Below are 17,527 nucleotides of genomic sequence, written 5' to 3' on the forward strand. Positions count from 1 at the left end.
ACTTAGGATCTACAGACATTAGAATGACTTAGAAGATATGGAGTGGAGAAAAGCAAAGTAATGGAAATGGTTGAAGCCAAGATAAAGGAAATGCAAGAGCAACCGAATCGATGGACGTGGAGTGTGAGGCCGAGTATAACCATTCGTACAGATATTCCTCCAAAGCAGAAAAGGAAAAGACCAAGGAGAAAAAAAAGAGTAAACCCGCGGTACTTAGTAAAGTAAATGTTGAATTAATTGAAAATGAGAACACGGAGGTCTACAAAAATATAACGTATGTGATGCGGGCATTGAGCTCTAGGCTTGAGAGACAATTACCTTAGTCGGGCAGTTTCGGTGCGTGGTGTGCAAGACCTGAAACCAATAGAAAGTATTCGAAATCCGGAGAGTTACAACCATCAAAGAGTATTTATTCGATAACGATAGCTGATCATGATTTCATTGCCATTTATCTATATTTTTGCTAAACTCTTTTTCTTACAGTTTTTGACAATCAACCCTTATACAACTGTTCTTACGAATAGTTTTAATAAATGTGAATAATACAACTATTTTGATTTTTCTTTCAGTATTAATTTCTTTATTTAAGTAATCGTTTCCATTATATAAATACTTATTTCCATTAATTCGTTTATTAGCTAATTTATAGTGTGTGTTAGCATCTTTCTCCTCTATCTCATCCTTTCTCTACCTCCCTCCCTCTTCATCGCTCACCTTCTGATTCTTTTTGAGCGCTAACTTGTCAAATCCCTCAAAATATTCGTCAATTAATGCACTATAAATCTATGTGCACTTTTTACATTTATTTCAAGAGATGGCTGTAACAAGTGCATCTTAATATATAATATAATGGGAAAAAGTCAAATGGTGCTTATAGGTAAAAAAATAAGAATGATTTTTTTCGTAACATCTAATTACTTTTGAATAATTTTTCTTTGATATTTGAAGTCAAATCAAATATTAAAAGGAAAATTTAAAATGAAAAAAAATCTTTACCTTAAGTTAGAAAGGTAATAGGCAAAAAGACATCACTTATGGGATCTTTCGATTGGTTACTAATTTGCTGAGGTTGTTTCTCTAGATGCATAAAGGTTACGGTTCTCGACACCGTTTGAAAAAAGGATTATTATTTAAAAGAACTTTTTTAATCACAAATGAGTTGTGGAATCATCTCCTTAGCTATGTCATATCAATCATGAATATGTCTGTAACATCTTTATCACCGGAAAAGATTTAAATATTTCCAGCACAATCCCTTAATTATAAGATTACTTATAAATAACCCTAAAATATTTCTATGTTGACACTTAGCTCCTTTGTAAACAAAATCTGCTGTTTCAATTCGTTAGTAAATATTTGAATTCTACTAGCTTCAAGCAAACCACCTCTCTGATCACTTATCAATATGTTTGTTTATTAATTCGATAGTATAAAAGATCATATGGTAATTTCGGAGCTCCTGGGTTGCCATTGTAAAATGTGGAGACTCCATATTACTTTTATTGATTTCCTTATTCTTATTGAATTCGTCCTAGACAAATAACGCAATTAGGATAACAGCCTCTAAAAGACTGTCCTATATTTATACTTCACTGTCAAAGACCCTTAATAAAAAATCAAGTTTATTAAATCTAAACCATAACTGTTCGTATTATTATCTTATTATCTTCTCCAAACCCTTACCGGGACGTCTTTGACCTCTGTCAGCTGTAAGAGGGTTAAAAATATGTATATTTAAACTAAAATAAAATAAAATAAGCATTCGTTTCATTAGCGTATATTCTATCTATAATCGTTTATATATAATGTGAGTATAGTTCATAGGGTAATTAAACATAAAACTAAGCACAATATGATAAATTAATTTTAAAGAAGATGTCAAACCTTAAATTAATAAAAGTTGATGTTAATAGGAAACACTGATAATATTAAAAAATTAACAATTATTTAATGTCATATATGAGATATTACAAGATTTTTCAACGCATAATGTGTGCTAATGTTGTGTATTTACAAGCTTTTCGTACATACGTTGTCAATATACATTTCATTTACAAATACTTTAAGCGTAAAAGAACAATTCAATAATATTTTATATTTGGTTTAGTTTAATAAACATATAATTACACTCTAATTTTAAATAATAAAAATTACATTCTAGGATGTTTTCGTACTAAATACAAATCTTTTGTTCTGAGGTACTGGTGGAGGTGGTGGAGTCTTCAACCTAAACAAAAAACACGCAAAATCAGAAAAGCTTAGACGCAGCACATAATTTGTTGACTTGATTTTCTAATTTTCAATTAATCACTACATCACATTTACATTAATGTTGCAATTTAGATTCTTTAAAGGAAATTTACTTTTAACAATTACTGAGTCTATTAGGGAATTCTGAAATGAGCAAATTTGTGAATTACAAATCATGGTTCAGTGCCAGGAAGAGGGTGAGATCCATTAAAAAAAACAAAACAAAATATGTAGAAAATGTAAAAAAAAAAAAAAAAAAAGATATGCATAGTTATAATTAATATAGTTATAGTTAATAATTAGGAAAATTTTAAAGCAAATTTATATCGAAATAATCAAAACAAATTAAGAAATTATAAAAATAATTCAGAAGATTTTTTAGTGGTTAAACAGTTAAAAACCTATTTATATGTTAGCTATCTGTAGATGGGGAAAGATATAATCTTCTTTGTAAAAAGGAAATGAAATCGGCTATCATAAAAAATAAGAGATCAGTTCTAATGCAGTATTTTTAACTGAGAATTTAATTAACTGAATAGATGTTTTATTTTTAGCGATTATTTCGAAAATGATTCCGCTACTTTTTCTTTAAACTTTATGTACATACTAGATAGTGCAAATATATTGTCTTTATTGAAAACATTTTTTTTCAGAAAAAGTCATATTAAAGCAGATTTTATGAAGTTAGTCCCTCTACTAGAGGGGACCATTTCGTATCACGTTGTTCTATGATACCGTTTCGGCAAATTATATCTGCAATTAATATTAATGAGTAATCGGTATTTAAAAGTTAAAAACTGCCTGAAAAATTGGGCGATTACTTCAATTTTTTTATTAATGAGTAGAAATTACTAGATGACGATAGAAAATTTATTAAAGTAAAATTCTCTCTTTATCAAATTGGCTTTTTCGAATTTTCATTAATTTGTAGAAAAATTTTGTTTTGAGCTCATACTCAACATATGACACCCTTAATCTAGGTATCATTTTGATTTGTAACTATTCTCAGAAAAATTGATTGGGGTTCTTTATAATTGAGGATTGAGGCTTTTTTATAATAGTGAACATGTGTGATACTGAAGTGGTGAAACCATCTGTTTAGTAGAAATTCTAGTTCTCAAAAAAATTTAATGACATAATTGAGGAAAGAGAAAATTGAGTTTTTGTGATAGATTGCACCATCTAGAAAAAGAAAACGATCCTATACGTTTCACAGAGAGGGTATGTATTTTATTCTGGTGCATAAAAATCATAGATTTTATTTTGTTTTATTCTTATATTTCTTCCGAGCTATTGGATTAGCGGAATTCAATTTCTTTCACAAATCTAACGTTCAAACGATGTATAAATCTAATATTTATCATATACGATAATAAGAAATTAATTTTATACTCACTTCACTATAGGCCTGTTGCTCATTAAGGAGTTTTCAAAAGCACTAGTTCTTAAAGGAGTTCTTTTCTGAGCACTAGTTCTACTAATTCCTTTGTTTGTAACTAAAATAAATAAATGTAAAATTACGTAAAGTAAAATTAAATATCGCTGATTTTATCCGTTTGAGCGATAAATTTACCTTACATGTTTATTGTATCCTTAACTGGTTTCGCACTTTCAACCATAATCAGAGGGTAGATTAATCAGTTTGGTATAAAAAATTCTATTTTACTAAAGTGTATCAAGTGTTGAGTGAGACGAAAACCTACGTTAAGTCGAATTTTCTATAGCAAACTGATCAATGTACCCTCTGGTGATGGATGAAAGTACGAAATCAGGGATACAGTAAATATGCGTGCTACCACGGATAAAAACCAAGGGTATTATCCAGCACTACGAACCTAATTGCATTTTCAACAGTAAAAGCAAATGTATGCACATATTTGACAATTAATCTCCTTCCTGACGAATTCAGAATTCCATTTGATTAAGATTAAATCAAAACTAGACATTATTAGCAAAATATGGAAGGAAAATCATTTAAACTACGTAAACTGGTGCGCAAATAAATAAATGAAACCATATATTTTCAAAAAAAAAAAAATACTATTTTGACATTTTCCAGATGAAATAGTATTGGTAGAAGGTATGCTGGAATGGTTAGGATTGCAAGGAAAGGTCATTACCTCGACAAAAAGTATGTAGGAAACTTTCTTGATCAAATAAAGTTTATCACAAACGAATTATTTCTCTTTTCCCTGTAAATGCATTACTATTATTTATTTATTTATTTATGATCCTTAAAGAGACTAGAGGTAAAAGTGTATATATTTTTTGTTAGAGTATGAGGCATAAACAAATCCAAACATAACTAGTACGATTGGATCTATTTCATCGATCGATAACAAAAATATTAATTAAATTTAAATAAAATTATCTTCAATTTTGCTAAAAAATTCTTTTAAACTTTGATTTTATCCAAATTAACACAAGTTGAAAGCATTACTTTAATGTGGGTCTTTAACAAAAAGCTTTCTGTCAAGGTTCCTCCGGAAAACCCCTCGAAACTAATAAAAAAAAAAAGAAAAAAAAAGTTATAATTAAAAAAATAGTTCAACAAAATCATCTCTGTTATCAGTTCTCAGGTGTTAATAATGAAAAATGCTAAAGTTAACATTAGTTCCTTAGTCTAAAAAATAAAGCCAATTATCATATTTAATATTAATTAATATAAAAATATTAATATTATTTGTCGTATTTGACAAAATTCTATTTCAGAAACTAGCATAAAAATCAAAAAATTTTAATACTGGTTTAAATAGCCCAAAACGTAGCACACAAAATTATGAAAAAAATCAAGTTTGCTTTATCTCTCAAGATGTAAAATTTCAGTCTGAATAAAATTTTAAAAAATGTTATAGTAAAACAAATTTTAACTCATTTTAGTTTTCATTTTATTTTTTTCGGTGCGTCGACTGCCTTAGTCATAAGGGCCTCATTTTAGTTACTACTATATTTATATTTGATTATTTTTTTCTATTTGGATATAATTTTGAAATCTGAAATGGGATGATACTGCAAAATTCATCTTCTAATAATTTTTGATGAACTAAATCTGTATTATTATTTATTTTTAATAAGAAATTGGTTCATTTAATATTTTAAGGACAGGAAGATTGAGCCCATTTCTTAATGATCAAACAGTACCGAACCTCGAGAGTTTTCTATGAAAGAAAACCGTGAAATAGGATGTATTCATCAAAAAGACAAGAGAGGCGGCATTCGTGGGCAAATTGGTAGTCAGGGACGTGAAAATAGAAATAGATTGTTTTGCAAAGAAAAATGTGCAGGTACAGGAAATGTATGTAACCAATCGATTTGGGAAGCTCAAAATCGCAGGAGACAAATATTCTTTAGGAGGATTTAATTATAGTTATGAAAAAAAAAAAGAAATCATTAACCAAATATTGTGCTTACACGGTGTTTTTACTCTATTTATTGATGAAACGATATGCTCTTGAGTCGGTTGCTTGTGTTTAATAAAAGTCCTAGTTTTCGCTAATGGTGTGACCGTAGGTTCTACTCTCGGCCCTAAAAAAATTAAAAATTCATTATGTTTAGTAGTCTGCTTTATCTTATTCTGTTTTGAAATAGAATAACTTCATACTAGGGAAGGGATTAGCTATGAGGTTAGCATACTGGACTCCCACGCGGAGGTCCCGGGTTCGAATCCAGCAGCTGACCCTTAGATTTTCTCTTCCTAGGAGCTTCTTACAGCTCACTGTCCGGTGATGGACAGTGTTGTCTGTAACGAGAGAACACTGTCCGGAGGCCGGCAGTGCACTGGAAAAAGCTCCGGGCGCTAATGACCTCAGCTGTTGATGCGCAAAAAAAAAAAAAAAAAAAAAAAAAAAAAAAAAAAAAAAAAATAACTTCATACTTTTTACTTACTCTTGGGAAATGAGACTCCGTTACTAATGTAAGGTACATTTACTTTTTTTACTTGAGGTTGAGGTGGTTTATTTTCCTGAAACATTCATATTTTACGTTCCCTAAAGACGTATATATGTATTTTGTAATTTAAGTAAACAAAAATGAGCTTTCGTAATGAAAATTCCTAGTGGGGCAATTTACTTTTATGACCACTTCAGTTCTTTTAAACCTTCTGAATGTTTTTAATCGATTATTTTGTAAAATAATAATTTGTAAGCAACGACATTGATATTCATAAAATGAGTTTAAATAAGCCATATGTAAACTTTCTTAACTTTCTTTCTGTAAACGTTCAATAACTTTACCTGTGAAGTTGGTGATGGTGGGCTAGCATGAAGAAGCGATAAACTTAACCTCAGGAAGTGGTTACTCTTGGGAATATCTTCTTCATCATCACACCACGTTACACTCTTAACACCATCCAAACTTCGCATTGCTTCCTTCAAAATTAAGACATTGTTGAGATATTAACAATTAGTTACCGATATTAACCGTGTGTGTGGTGTAACAGAAAGAATGAATACTTCATATGAAAAAACTAAACTATGGGAAGTTCAACTTTATATGCTTATTTAAATAATTAAAAGTAAGGTTTTAATCTAAATCTACCACGATAATGCGACAATTTGAAAAAATAAACAATCCGCATACTTCAATTAAAACAAAAAATTAATAAAATATTCCAATGAAAAACTTACTTCATACTTGGAATCCAATGCATCAGTTTGGAATCCGTGACCTCTCAGTATAGAATAACATTCATTTAAAACTGGTAGAACAGTATTAATAGCGCTTGTGTGTTTTTCTTCTTGTTTGGCTTGTAATTTTATTATTGTACTCATATGACTGATACATGAAGCCTGCTCCTCGTTGTAAATCTGAAAAAAAAATACAAAAAATAATGATGTCCGAGATGTATTCTTATTTTTTAATTTTCAACAGGCTAAACCAGAGGTCGGCAATTATTTTAAGTAGAGAGCCATTTTTCCTTAAATAATTTTAATAATTCTAACAAAGAGCCGCAAGGATGATAATGTAAACAACTCTGTAGATCATTTGTATTCGCAAATTATTATTTTATGACATTCAATAATATTTAAATGTTTTATATATTTATTTTCACATATTGCAAAGTAAATAAACAAATAAATACTTAACGAATGAAAAGGCGGCAGTCTTACAATACAAATCCAGTACTTTATTTTGATATTGTATAATTCTATTCAATTTCGAACTTATCACATTTAAGATTATTTTTGAAAAAATACCTTTAATAAATGGAATTTTCATTCGTTACAATAAATTTAAAATATACAATATATTTTAGGCAGGCTGAAGAGCCACACAATTTGGATAAAAGAGCCGCGGGTTGCCGACCCCTGGGCTAAACTATTAAATACAGCCTCATATTAACACCCCGATTTTTAGGACATTAAAATATTTATTTGAAAGAAAATGCAAAATGTAGCTATCAGTTAAAACTCACCTGCTGTTGATATAAATCCATTTTTGTTTGAAGTATAGGTCCTAGAGAACCTTGTTTTTTAATGTCAGCACATAATCTACCAACGATTTCATTGTTTGCTTCTTGCTGTGGTCTCAGCTCTTCTATTCTGCTTTTAATGCCTTCAACACGAGCTTTCAACTGGCTAATGCAGTTGTTCAATCTACTTAAGCTCTGTAAATAACATATATTTCTTCTTTACTGCTTTTACTGAATAAATAAATCCCAAAAATAAACTGCCACACTTAAAAAAATATATATGTATAACTACATATGTATACAATGCATTGAGAAATGCATTTATAATGTATATGTGCATATCAACTTTCAAGATCCATTAATGCCACTGCACCGATTATTTTTTTAAATTGCACGAGAATAATAACTTGTCACAAACCTTTTTTTCTTAAATCACAATGAAATTTTTAATATTTAGATCCGAATAGTTTTAGAAGGCTTAAAAAAAGTTGTTTACAACAAGCACGTAATTGTGATGCTAATTCTCACTCTCTCCTGTTTTAAGTGTTTAGAGTTTGCTATGAGGAATCGGCTGTACACAGAAAAACTCGAGGATTTTCAGAATGCTAAAACTATTGTAACGAATCTCCAGAATTAGGATTGTCATAAAGCATCGAATGTCTGTAAGTCTAACTATAGTTTAGATTCTGTATGGTTAGCTAGTTAGACAAAGTCTATCAAACGGTAACGTCACGAGGCTGGCCTGAGCAATGAAGATAATATTTGGGTCTAGAACGCGTTAACCGAGCAGCCCACTCGGCAACCGAGTCATGCTAATGCCAGCTCCGAGAGTCGACGAGTGCAGTGAGCAGAAATTTCGTAAGCCATATCAACTCTACATCTACTATAAATCAACCTTTCAAGTTGATAGAACTCCGAAACAGTTCAGAAATTAAGAAAAAATGTGTGCTGTATCAGACAAAATTAACGAATTTAATATTAATTAATACAAATACTGACTGTATAATTTAAATTTACTGAACGTCACAAACAACAATCGCAACTCGCGGTAAGTGAAATAAGAAATCATTAAAAAAAATTCTTCAAGATAAATTTAGAAAGAGTAGGTTTCTATATATTTTGTTTCATCAAAATTCACTTCAGATTATTACGTATTTTTTAAAAAGAAATTTTGGTAATTTAAATGATATACCTGAAGATCTGTGGTAGGATCATATAACGACTGAGCGGCCATTTTGTGCTGTAAACGCCATTCGGTCAACTTTTCTTGGCTTTGTAACATCAGCATACCTTTGTGTAAAGATTTTTTTTCTTCCATAGCAAGTGTAATACGTTGATCCCATTCCGAAGTGTCTGGTATTGCGTTTTTCTTTTTGAAAACAAAAATTATTAATAAAATACAGTAAAGAAATATTCATAATTTTTCTGTTTAATAAAATATTTTATTAGCATACCTCCAATTTTCCAACCTTCTCTTGCAGTTCTTCCACAAGTTTTTTATAATAAGCTATTGAACGTGTTTCATTTACAACATTCTTTGAAACCTTTAAAAGCAAAGTCATATAAAGATCAAACACTTATACATTTTCTACATAAATAATTACATATTTATTTAAATTAATTTTTGTAACTTTCTCATTTTTGCGGTTCAAAATAAAGTTACTTACCGTTGTTTTAATACATTTTGCTCTTGACGCATATTTTAATGTATTGTATGAATCATCAAACGATGAAGATGACGGTGAAATATTGGCAATCATGACTGTTAAACAATTTCCTCCTAATGAGTCTTTTAGGATTCGCGTCAATTTTGAATCCCGATAAGGGATATGTTTTAATCCATCTGCGAGAGAATTTATACAATTTCCTAAAAAATTTATAACTGAATAAAATTACAAATCTCTTATCACCCTAAAAAATAAATATTATTTAAAATATATGTATAATTTTGCGGACAGATATTTTCTTTTCTTAAAAACTCAATTTGTTACTGAAATAATGAAACTATTAACATATGTTTTAGACTATTACAATTATTGCTTCTAATATAAATTTTGCTTTTACTATTTTGTGGATTATTGAGAGATTATTTAAAGTTAGAGCTTGAAACATGGGCAACTGTTATTTGATATGAATTTCTATTGATTTGTCAGGTTGGGCGTTAGTTTGTTCTTCGCAGAACTGCACAGTTTACACTGCATGTAAGACTATACCAATTGAATATGGTTTGTTTCTTATCGTTTATCGTTAGGGGAGATTTTATCGTACTAAAATTTGTTAGAGAGACATGAAACCAGCTGCCATGCAATTTCAATCTGGAGTCCACTCAACTATTTAAAAAAAGTAATGTAAAGAAGTTGAAAGTAGTCTGTTTTTGAGTCTGAGCAGTCTGTTGAACGATTTTGGTCTGTGTTTTCTGTACATTCACGTGAAATTCCATTTGCGCAATAAGTCCGTTATTTTTTCTAATGACTTTTACGTTTTATTTATACATTAATTTTTACGTCGTGATAAAAGAGTACGTCTCCAGGAAAGCATCCTCTGAAAAAGTTGCAAGTCGTCCAGTACTTTTGTCGATTTTTTTTTTACCATAAATGTTCTGCATAACTCTAGAAGTGAATTTAGAAATGCAAAGTAGAGATGTTTGGAGAGAGTGTCGTTAGTAGTGATATGTCCAGATATATATAGAGTTGTATATTTTTTCGCTACACATCCGCCCATTATTTGTTCAATTGGTAAATCTTAAGAATAGCTCCCCGGAGGTGTGGCCTAATTCGAAGTGATTCTGATTCGCTGTTACTATAGAACCCGCCATATTCAAATATAAATATAAAACTATTTCTTTATTTTATATTTACACTTAAATCTAGCGGGTTATATGGTAACAGCGAATCAGAATCACTTCGAATTATTTATTTAGGATTGATATTTCTATTTAAACACCCCCTGATTTATTTATTTCTTAATGGGGGCTTCGCCCCCCACACCCCCTGATTTTTTCTTAATGGGGGCTTCGCCCCCCATACCCCCTCCTAACCTATCTAATCACCCTCAATTTTTTAATTTGTGTCACAAGATTCATTACAACAATTACACAGAACAACACAAAAGAAACTACCTTATTCCTTTTCCTGAGGAGGGTATACTTGTCGAACTCCCTCCAGAAAATCGAACAAAATTTTATAACATTCATTACTCCATCCTCACTCACACTACAATCCTGCTTTAATTTAAAAAAAAAACTGCAAATTTAAAACGCTCATACTCATAAAGCTGCAAATTTAAAATGCTCATACTCATAAAGTTACAAAAAAAAGGCACCTCAAGTCACAAACAGGGCACTCGCGGGAACTATTAATACATTAAACAGGAAGCAGTTACTATGAAGTAAGTGTACTGCGCTTGTCCGCGAAACATAAGAGTTACGAAATTCGCACAATCCGAAACAGTTCATTGGCGGGAAGTAGTTTAAAATCTCACCGGTAGGTGCGCTGTACTTCCCACCCCCTAAAAATAAACAGGCCACACCTCCGGGGAGCTATTCTTTAGATTAGCCGTTCGGTAAATTATCCATTGTAATTGTGAGTCTGTACAATTTATTTCTTAAATCAAATTTGAGAGAACGTCAATTTTCTGGCAGATGTTGGCAAATAAAACAATTTTTCCAGCAAAAAGTTTCAAATAAAAGTGATGTAAATTTAAATGGGTAAATAATGAACAAAACTTACAAGAAAATCGTAAGGCTGTTTTTGAAATCGAGCAAAAACTAAAAAGTCACTTAACTAAAATTCTTCATCCGCATTAAAAACAAAAGCACCAAAACTTATATCATGAATGAGATTTCTTTTTTTTTTTTTCATTTTATTTCGTTTATGGGATTAAAACATGTATTTTAGTTTTTCCTTTAAGAGTAAGATAAATTAAAAATATCTGCACATATTAATAATATGTACATACCCAGAGCAAGTAGAGACTTATTGATATTAGACCCTTCTTTGAACCTTGCACCTTTGCAACCTGTGGCAGCGCCTCTTTCTGAACCGGCTAAGTCAATCATTGATAATTTAGCAATCTTAACCTGTCCTTTGTTGTCCATTCTTACATGTACCTTTAAAATAATAAGTTTTAAGTATATAAATATCCTAAGCCAGATGTATATTTTGTGGATGTGCAATTAAGCAACTTGCAGACTATTCCTTCTGGCTATTTCAAACAATTGTGTTCATTATTTTTTTTTTTTTTTAGCGTATCAACAGCTGAGGTTATTAGCGCTCGGAGCTATTTTCAGTGCACTGCCGGCCTCCGGACAGTGTTCTCTCGTTACAGACAACACTGTCCATCACCGGACAGTGAGCTGTAAGAAGCTCCTAGGAAGAGAAAATCTAAGGGTCAGCAGCTGGATTCGAACCCGGGACCTCCGTGTGGGAATCGAGTACGCTACCCACATAGCTAATCCCTCCCCTTTGTTGTTATTAATATTTTTTTTAATTTGGCGACATTAATCAAGTTTTTCATTTAATTTTGTTTATCTTAGAACATAGTAGAATTGATTTTCAACTTAAGTACTTCTCTGAAATATGAGTGAGTGTATTCACGCAAAAGTATACCATAAAATTGGAAAAATTAAATAATTTTCAATTTATAATGGTAAAATACCTATGCAGAGAAGCGTCTATTTTATGATGTTTAACAGTTTCTTTAACTGTTATTTAGTTAATTACTTTATTTTTAGACTTTTTAGTTGTACAGAAAAGATTGTGCTTTATTTTACAACTGATTTTAGTCTTTATTTTATGTAACTTTATTACGAGTATAATGTATGAAATATCTGACACAGAACCCCTGCAATGTGTTTAACACTAATACAGTATTTTTTCATTCTATTTCAAACATTTTCCAAATAGGAAGAGGCTTCTCAAATCAAACATACCACTTCCTACAGGGTTTGAAATAGGAAGCGTCAAAAAAATCTCTCCGTTCACAGAATTTCTCAAAAACTAAATGTAACGCATGTTGGCTTAAAATGGTGCTCTGTCGAGCTCTGGTCACAAACAACACTGTCTGGTAAAGGACAGTGAAATGTAGAGCCTCCGAGAAAGATAAAATTTAATGAATCCGAGTCTTGTATTCTTCGGGTCAGATAGATGGCGTATTTTTCTAAATTTCTTGTATTAATAATAAAATCTAAAAAATTCTGCTCCACATCATTTGAAAAATGTTAAAGATAATCTATTCTTCCCAATTTTGTGACAAAAAACTTGTTTTAAAATACTTTTTTACGACTTTTGATCTATTTTAACAATGCAAATGTAATTAAGGAAAAAAGACAAAATCACCCGAGTTGACCGTTAGTCAGAGCCTAAATAGTGAAATCTCTGTTTCCTATATTTACCTGAAATACAGCATGTGATCTGGAACTTTCTGCATTGCTATCTGTTGGATGCTGAGATCTGTTTTTATTGCCTTCTGCAAGCAGTGAAAATAATTGACTGGATGATTCTATTTTTTCTACTAGAAGTCCGGAAACAACAACTCGCCCATCTTCTTCGCGTAGCTGGAGCTGAGGTGATGAAGGATGCAATAGATCCTTAACTACTTCATTATACACCTTTAAAAAATAATAAAATTAATTAACAACCAATAATCTGGTAAGAAACTTCTATCGGCTCCATCGGTTTTCCTATAAGCTCTAGTCAATTTGATTTTTTTTGTGAGGGTTTAAGTTAGAGAAGAGTTAAGATAAAGAAATAAAGAAAAAGAAAGTTGATGATATCTGCATTCTCGTCCTGGACGCAAATCTTACACTCCCACCACCTCAATATAATTATATTTCAGTAAGGTTTTCATTTTTAGGGTCATTTTAATGTTTGTAAACTGTAGGTGTAAAAATTACAGAAAGGCGCCGTCATAGTCGCGCAGTTAGAGATGCGGATCACAAAACTTGTGATGTATTAAAACTAGGTTAGATTCCTAGTCTTAGTTTCAGTAAATAAAAAAAAAAAAATCATAGTAACGATGAATAGATAACTGGTCGTAAAGCCCATCTGAAATTGCAGTAAAAGAAAGATGTGGCCTAAATCATAAATTGTTTTTTATTACTATAAATATATTTAATTATCTTTAAAAGGTACATTTTAAGAGGATGATCAAGTTTGTTGGGGGCCAAAAAAACTTTTGACTCACTCGTTTCTAGACAAAAGAAACCGGATTGTCTTAAAATGTAATCGACCTAGGACCTAGGCGATTCAACAGCCTTAATAGAGAAATAAACTCAGCCTTGAAAATATATGATTACAGATCCACATAAATGAACGTTTTCTATAAAATACAGCAATAATATCGAAAAGAGTTACATCAAGAACCGAGAACCTGCTAAGAGAGTACCAATGCGGCTTTCGCTGGAACTGTTCAACTATTGGTCATATTTTCAAGTAGTGAAGAACCTAAAAAAATGCTATAAGTAAAAAAACATATCTTGATCGGGGAAAAATTCACTATAAACGAGTACGGCATATACTGTACAATGTACATGTTAGCGTATACTGGCTTTCAACGCGGAGATCCCGGGTGGTTTAAGTCCAGCTGCTGGCCCTTAGATTTAACAGCTCATTATAGCTCACTGTTCTCTGATGGACAAAGTTTAACGAAAGAACCCTGTCCGCAGCCGGTAATGCATTGAAAAAGCAATGGGTGCCAATGACCACAGATGGTTGACTACTTAAACTGTTATAAATTGTACAAACTTTCTAAAAGACCGCAACAGAGAAAATATGTATCAAAATATGTACTCATATTATACAAAATATTACACATAAACAGCCTAAGTATTATAGTAGATTCAGCTAGCAGCATTACTCAAAGTATTAACCATAGCTTTTTACCTCAATATTAACAGTGAAGTAAACAACATATCTATTAGAATGTCATACCTCTAGATAAGAAGCTCCAACAGTAAAATTTACTGACTCTTTATAAATATCTATCTGCTTTAGAAGTTCTACAATGGTTAAATATGTTATTCCCGGTTGCGTTTGAGTTCCAAGCATTGTATAAGTTTTACCAGCTCCCGTCGCACCATACGCAAAAACTGAAACAATATTTTAAATTAAGTTCTTACACAAGCAATCGCATTAAAATCGTGACAGATGAAGAGCTAAATTACGTTCTTTAAAAAAACTCGTTAGACGACGAATGCTAGAATAATCGAGATTTCTGGAGGAGCTAATGGCGAATAAACCGAGCAAGTAATTAGTAAGTAAGTAAAGTAATCGCCTATTTTTTCAGGCGGGGCTTAACGTTTAACTACCAATTAGGTGTCGTGGACGGAGGCGTTTAGCAAACATACTTTACTGTAAATTTCTTTTATTAACCATTAAATAAAATCAAGGCCTAAAGACGGGGAATCGAACCCAGTACCACAATACATATTAGCTTTGCGGGTCTAGTTTTTGCTTCCCAAGGAAGTACAAATGAATATCAGAGTTTCAAGTTTCCCTCCATTAAGGGCATCAATATACTCTGAGCAAGTAATTACTTAATGACACATAAAAAAGAATACGAGTTCAAAACCTGTTTGAACAATCGAACCGACTCCAAAAATTAAAATAGTTTGGCAGTACAGAGAATGGACGGTATCAGGGAGCCCCGGAAGACAAGTAAACAATAGAAGACATAATACAGAAAGGCTTGGGATAGGAGGACAGTTGGACAGTTGACTGGGACTATTTGGAGATCTTAACCCAAAGCCTGAGAAGGAATAAAACCTAGAAAATAGAAGAAACATTAGATCTACTTAAAGAAAAAAAGGTTACCAGAACAGTTATATCCCTCAAACAATGATTGAACCATATTTCTGGTAGTGGCTTCGTAGATTTCATTATTGGCAATATTTTCATCAAAAACTTCATCAAATTCAAATAACATATCCTTATTCATTTTTTTTGTCATATCTCGGGTCTTTTGAGCAGTTCCGTGATAGAAAAATGATTCAGATGACTCTTTTGGGTCAAATACAAGTGAAGTTTTATCGACTGCATTTACTATTTTTCTGAAAGAAAAAAAATTTATTAGTTGGAGTGATAGTATAATATAAAATTCGAATTCTGATAACTATATGGAGAAAAAATTAAGCGAGAATATTTATTTTCTTTTAACAAACAAGTTTTAAATTTTGTTTTTCTAATCTGGCAAGGTTAGTGGATTGATTCGAATTGAGCATTGCCAGTAACCTGGGAATTTTTTAGTATGCTAATTGTTGAAGACAAACCCATCAGTGACCAATATGCCGTGGATTGCTCCTTCATGTTCCAAAAATGCACAACAACCTTTTTCATTTTTTTCTTTTGTTCAACTGCAAAATACCCGATCATTGAATCCTAAGTCAGGATTTCATCATTACTCCATCATCACAAGCCCCTATTTTTTTGGAACGCTGGCCTGATTTAAAGTAAGAAATCATCTATCTCCTTTTTATCCTCCCTTAATAAGGGGAATGACAGCTGAAGATGCGGTAGTCACTACCGTTACTGTAGTAAGTTTAAGAGAAGACTCGCTTCCGGATCTGATTTCTCGCTTCCGAAAAAGCATCTCGTCAAAAAATAAAATTCCAAGCCGCTCAAGGGCATTTTCCTCCTTTGACTTTGCATAGCAACAGCTGTCAGCAATGATAAAATTAGTAACTTACCTCAAGACAAACTCTTTGTTTACTAAAATGTTTACTTACAGTACAATTGATATGATTATTTAAGGAGTAATAACATGCAATCTATAATCTAAAGAGTAACATAATATGGTATTTGTTAACCTTAAACATAGGGTTTAAAGTTGCAAAGAAAATCTGTAGTTACAAAAACAGCTCTTGTTCATGCCCTGCCCAATATTTTTATTTTTAGGCACGATTGTTTAATCAAAGGAAATAATTTAATATTTATTGCTTTAAATTGATTACTTACATTGATTTTTTTTTCATGATAGAAAGTATTCCAATTTTTTTTTTTAGTTTAATTTTTTAATTTTTATTTATATTATTTTTAGATTTTAATTTTGTAAATGTCCATTGCCTTTAAAACTTATTTGGATATTAAATATTTACCTGCATCCATTCGCTTTTTCCTTTTCGTTAAAAGGTCGAATTCTAATGAAGACTTTAACATTTGATTTTTCAGTTCGTGGCTGATTTAATATTTGCTTCTTATTGCCCATGTTGGAACTACTTATTAAATTATCCGACTTAAATGCAGTTTTAAAATCACGTTTACCGAGAGCCATTCTAAAATATACAAATTACATTAGGATTAATAATGCAAATACATTTAATATGCTCATTCATTTAAAAGATCTCGAAACTCAAATATGGTGAACAAATGTATTTTTATAAATAAAAACTTACGTTAAACTTGATTAAAAGATTATCTGAATCACATAATAATATCTCAAAATTGTTTTCGCAATTAAAAATATGTCTTAACGTTAGAACACATCACATTTCCGCACACAAAAAAAAAATAAACGAAAACACATCAAGGAGTCGACTTCAAATATTAGTTGTAGAGTAACCGTTAAACCCAACGGACAGTATAAGCAAGCTTGCATCGGCGTTTAGAGAAAACTAATTTTTATTTGTTGGTACTTTAATTGAAATAAAATTAAATAAAACTTAACTGTATGATGTAGGTAGTTTTATAAAAAACCAGAGTCTACTTAAGTAAAAAAAAATGGAACGTTACTTAGTATTTTCCTTTCAATTTGGTAAGTACGAAATTTATGATATAACAGTAATGCCAGCACTGATGCACGGAAGGTTAAAATATTTAGATCATTCAGATTATAACCAATATACATAACCTTCCTGTGTACGTATTTTTGAGT

General features: G+C 31.1%; 1 protein-coding gene and 1 long non-coding RNA gene across 6 annotated transcripts; one reads left to right on the plus strand and one right to left on the minus strand.

Moving 5' to 3' along the window:
- Positions 1-1,761: 1,761 nt before the first annotated feature.
- Positions 1,762-17,524, minus strand: LOC141449416 (kinesin-like protein KIF18A). 5 transcript variants are annotated; one of them, XR_012455500.1, is made up of 18 exons: positions 17,049-17,250; positions 16,752-16,928; positions 15,472-15,707; positions 14,590-14,747; positions 13,053-13,268; positions 11,618-11,768; positions 9,328-9,527; positions 9,115-9,204; positions 8,853-9,029; positions 7,664-7,855; positions 6,876-7,055; positions 6,483-6,617; positions 6,136-6,211; positions 5,662-5,775; positions 4,691-4,751; positions 4,371-4,442; positions 3,647-3,746; positions 2,089-2,227 (listed from the first exon to the last, which is right to left on the minus strand). XR_012455500.1 is itself a non-coding variant. In XM_074118851.1 (16 exons), exons 2-16 carry the CDS (start codon positions 16,925-16,927, stop codon positions 2,158-2,160), a joined length of 2,271 nt encoding a protein of 756 aa, XP_073974952.1. In that variant the 5' UTR covers position 16,928; positions 17,386-17,524; the 3' UTR covers positions 1,762-2,157. The 5 variants fall into 5 exon arrangements, 3 of the variants coding, with proteins under 3 accessions (XP_073974952.1, XP_073974951.1, XP_073974950.1); XR_012455501.1 differs by lacking the exon at positions 4,691-4,751 and having other exon boundaries at positions 17,049-17,249; XM_074118851.1 differs by lacking the exons at positions 4,371-4,442; positions 4,691-4,751; positions 17,049-17,250 and adding an exon at positions 17,386-17,524 and having other exon boundaries at positions 1,762-2,227.
- Positions 3,250-5,169, plus strand: LOC141449430 (uncharacterized). The gene is made up of 3 exons (XR_012455509.1): positions 3,250-3,471; positions 4,310-4,381; positions 4,963-5,169. It is a non-coding gene; the product is annotated as an uncharacterized lncRNA (long non-coding RNA).
- Positions 17,525-17,527: the final 3 nt, after the last annotated feature.

The sequence above is a fragment of the Rhodnius prolixus genome, unplaced genomic scaffold (genome assembly GCF_049639745.1).
Source record: "Rhodnius prolixus isolate KJV_2025 unplaced genomic scaffold, Rpr scaffold_2, whole genome shotgun sequence".
In the NCBI taxonomy this organism is placed as follows: Eukaryota; Metazoa; Arthropoda; class Insecta; order Hemiptera; family Reduviidae; genus Rhodnius; species Rhodnius prolixus.

Excerpts from the sequence above, each read along its gene's own strand:
- LOC141449416 (XM_074118851.1), bottom strand. The coding sequence starts at position 16,927 with ATGGCTCTCGGTAAACGTGATTTTAAAACTGCATTTAAGTCGGATAAT. Across the intron at positions 7,856-8,852 it reads ATCCTACCACAGATCTTCAG|AGCTTAAGTAGATTGAACAA; the intron begins GTATATCATTTA and ends TGTTATTTACAG. Across the intron at positions 3,747-5,661 it reads AAATAGAGTAAAAACACCGT|TTACAAACAAAGGAATTAGT; the intron begins GTAAGCACAATA and ends TATTTATTTTAG.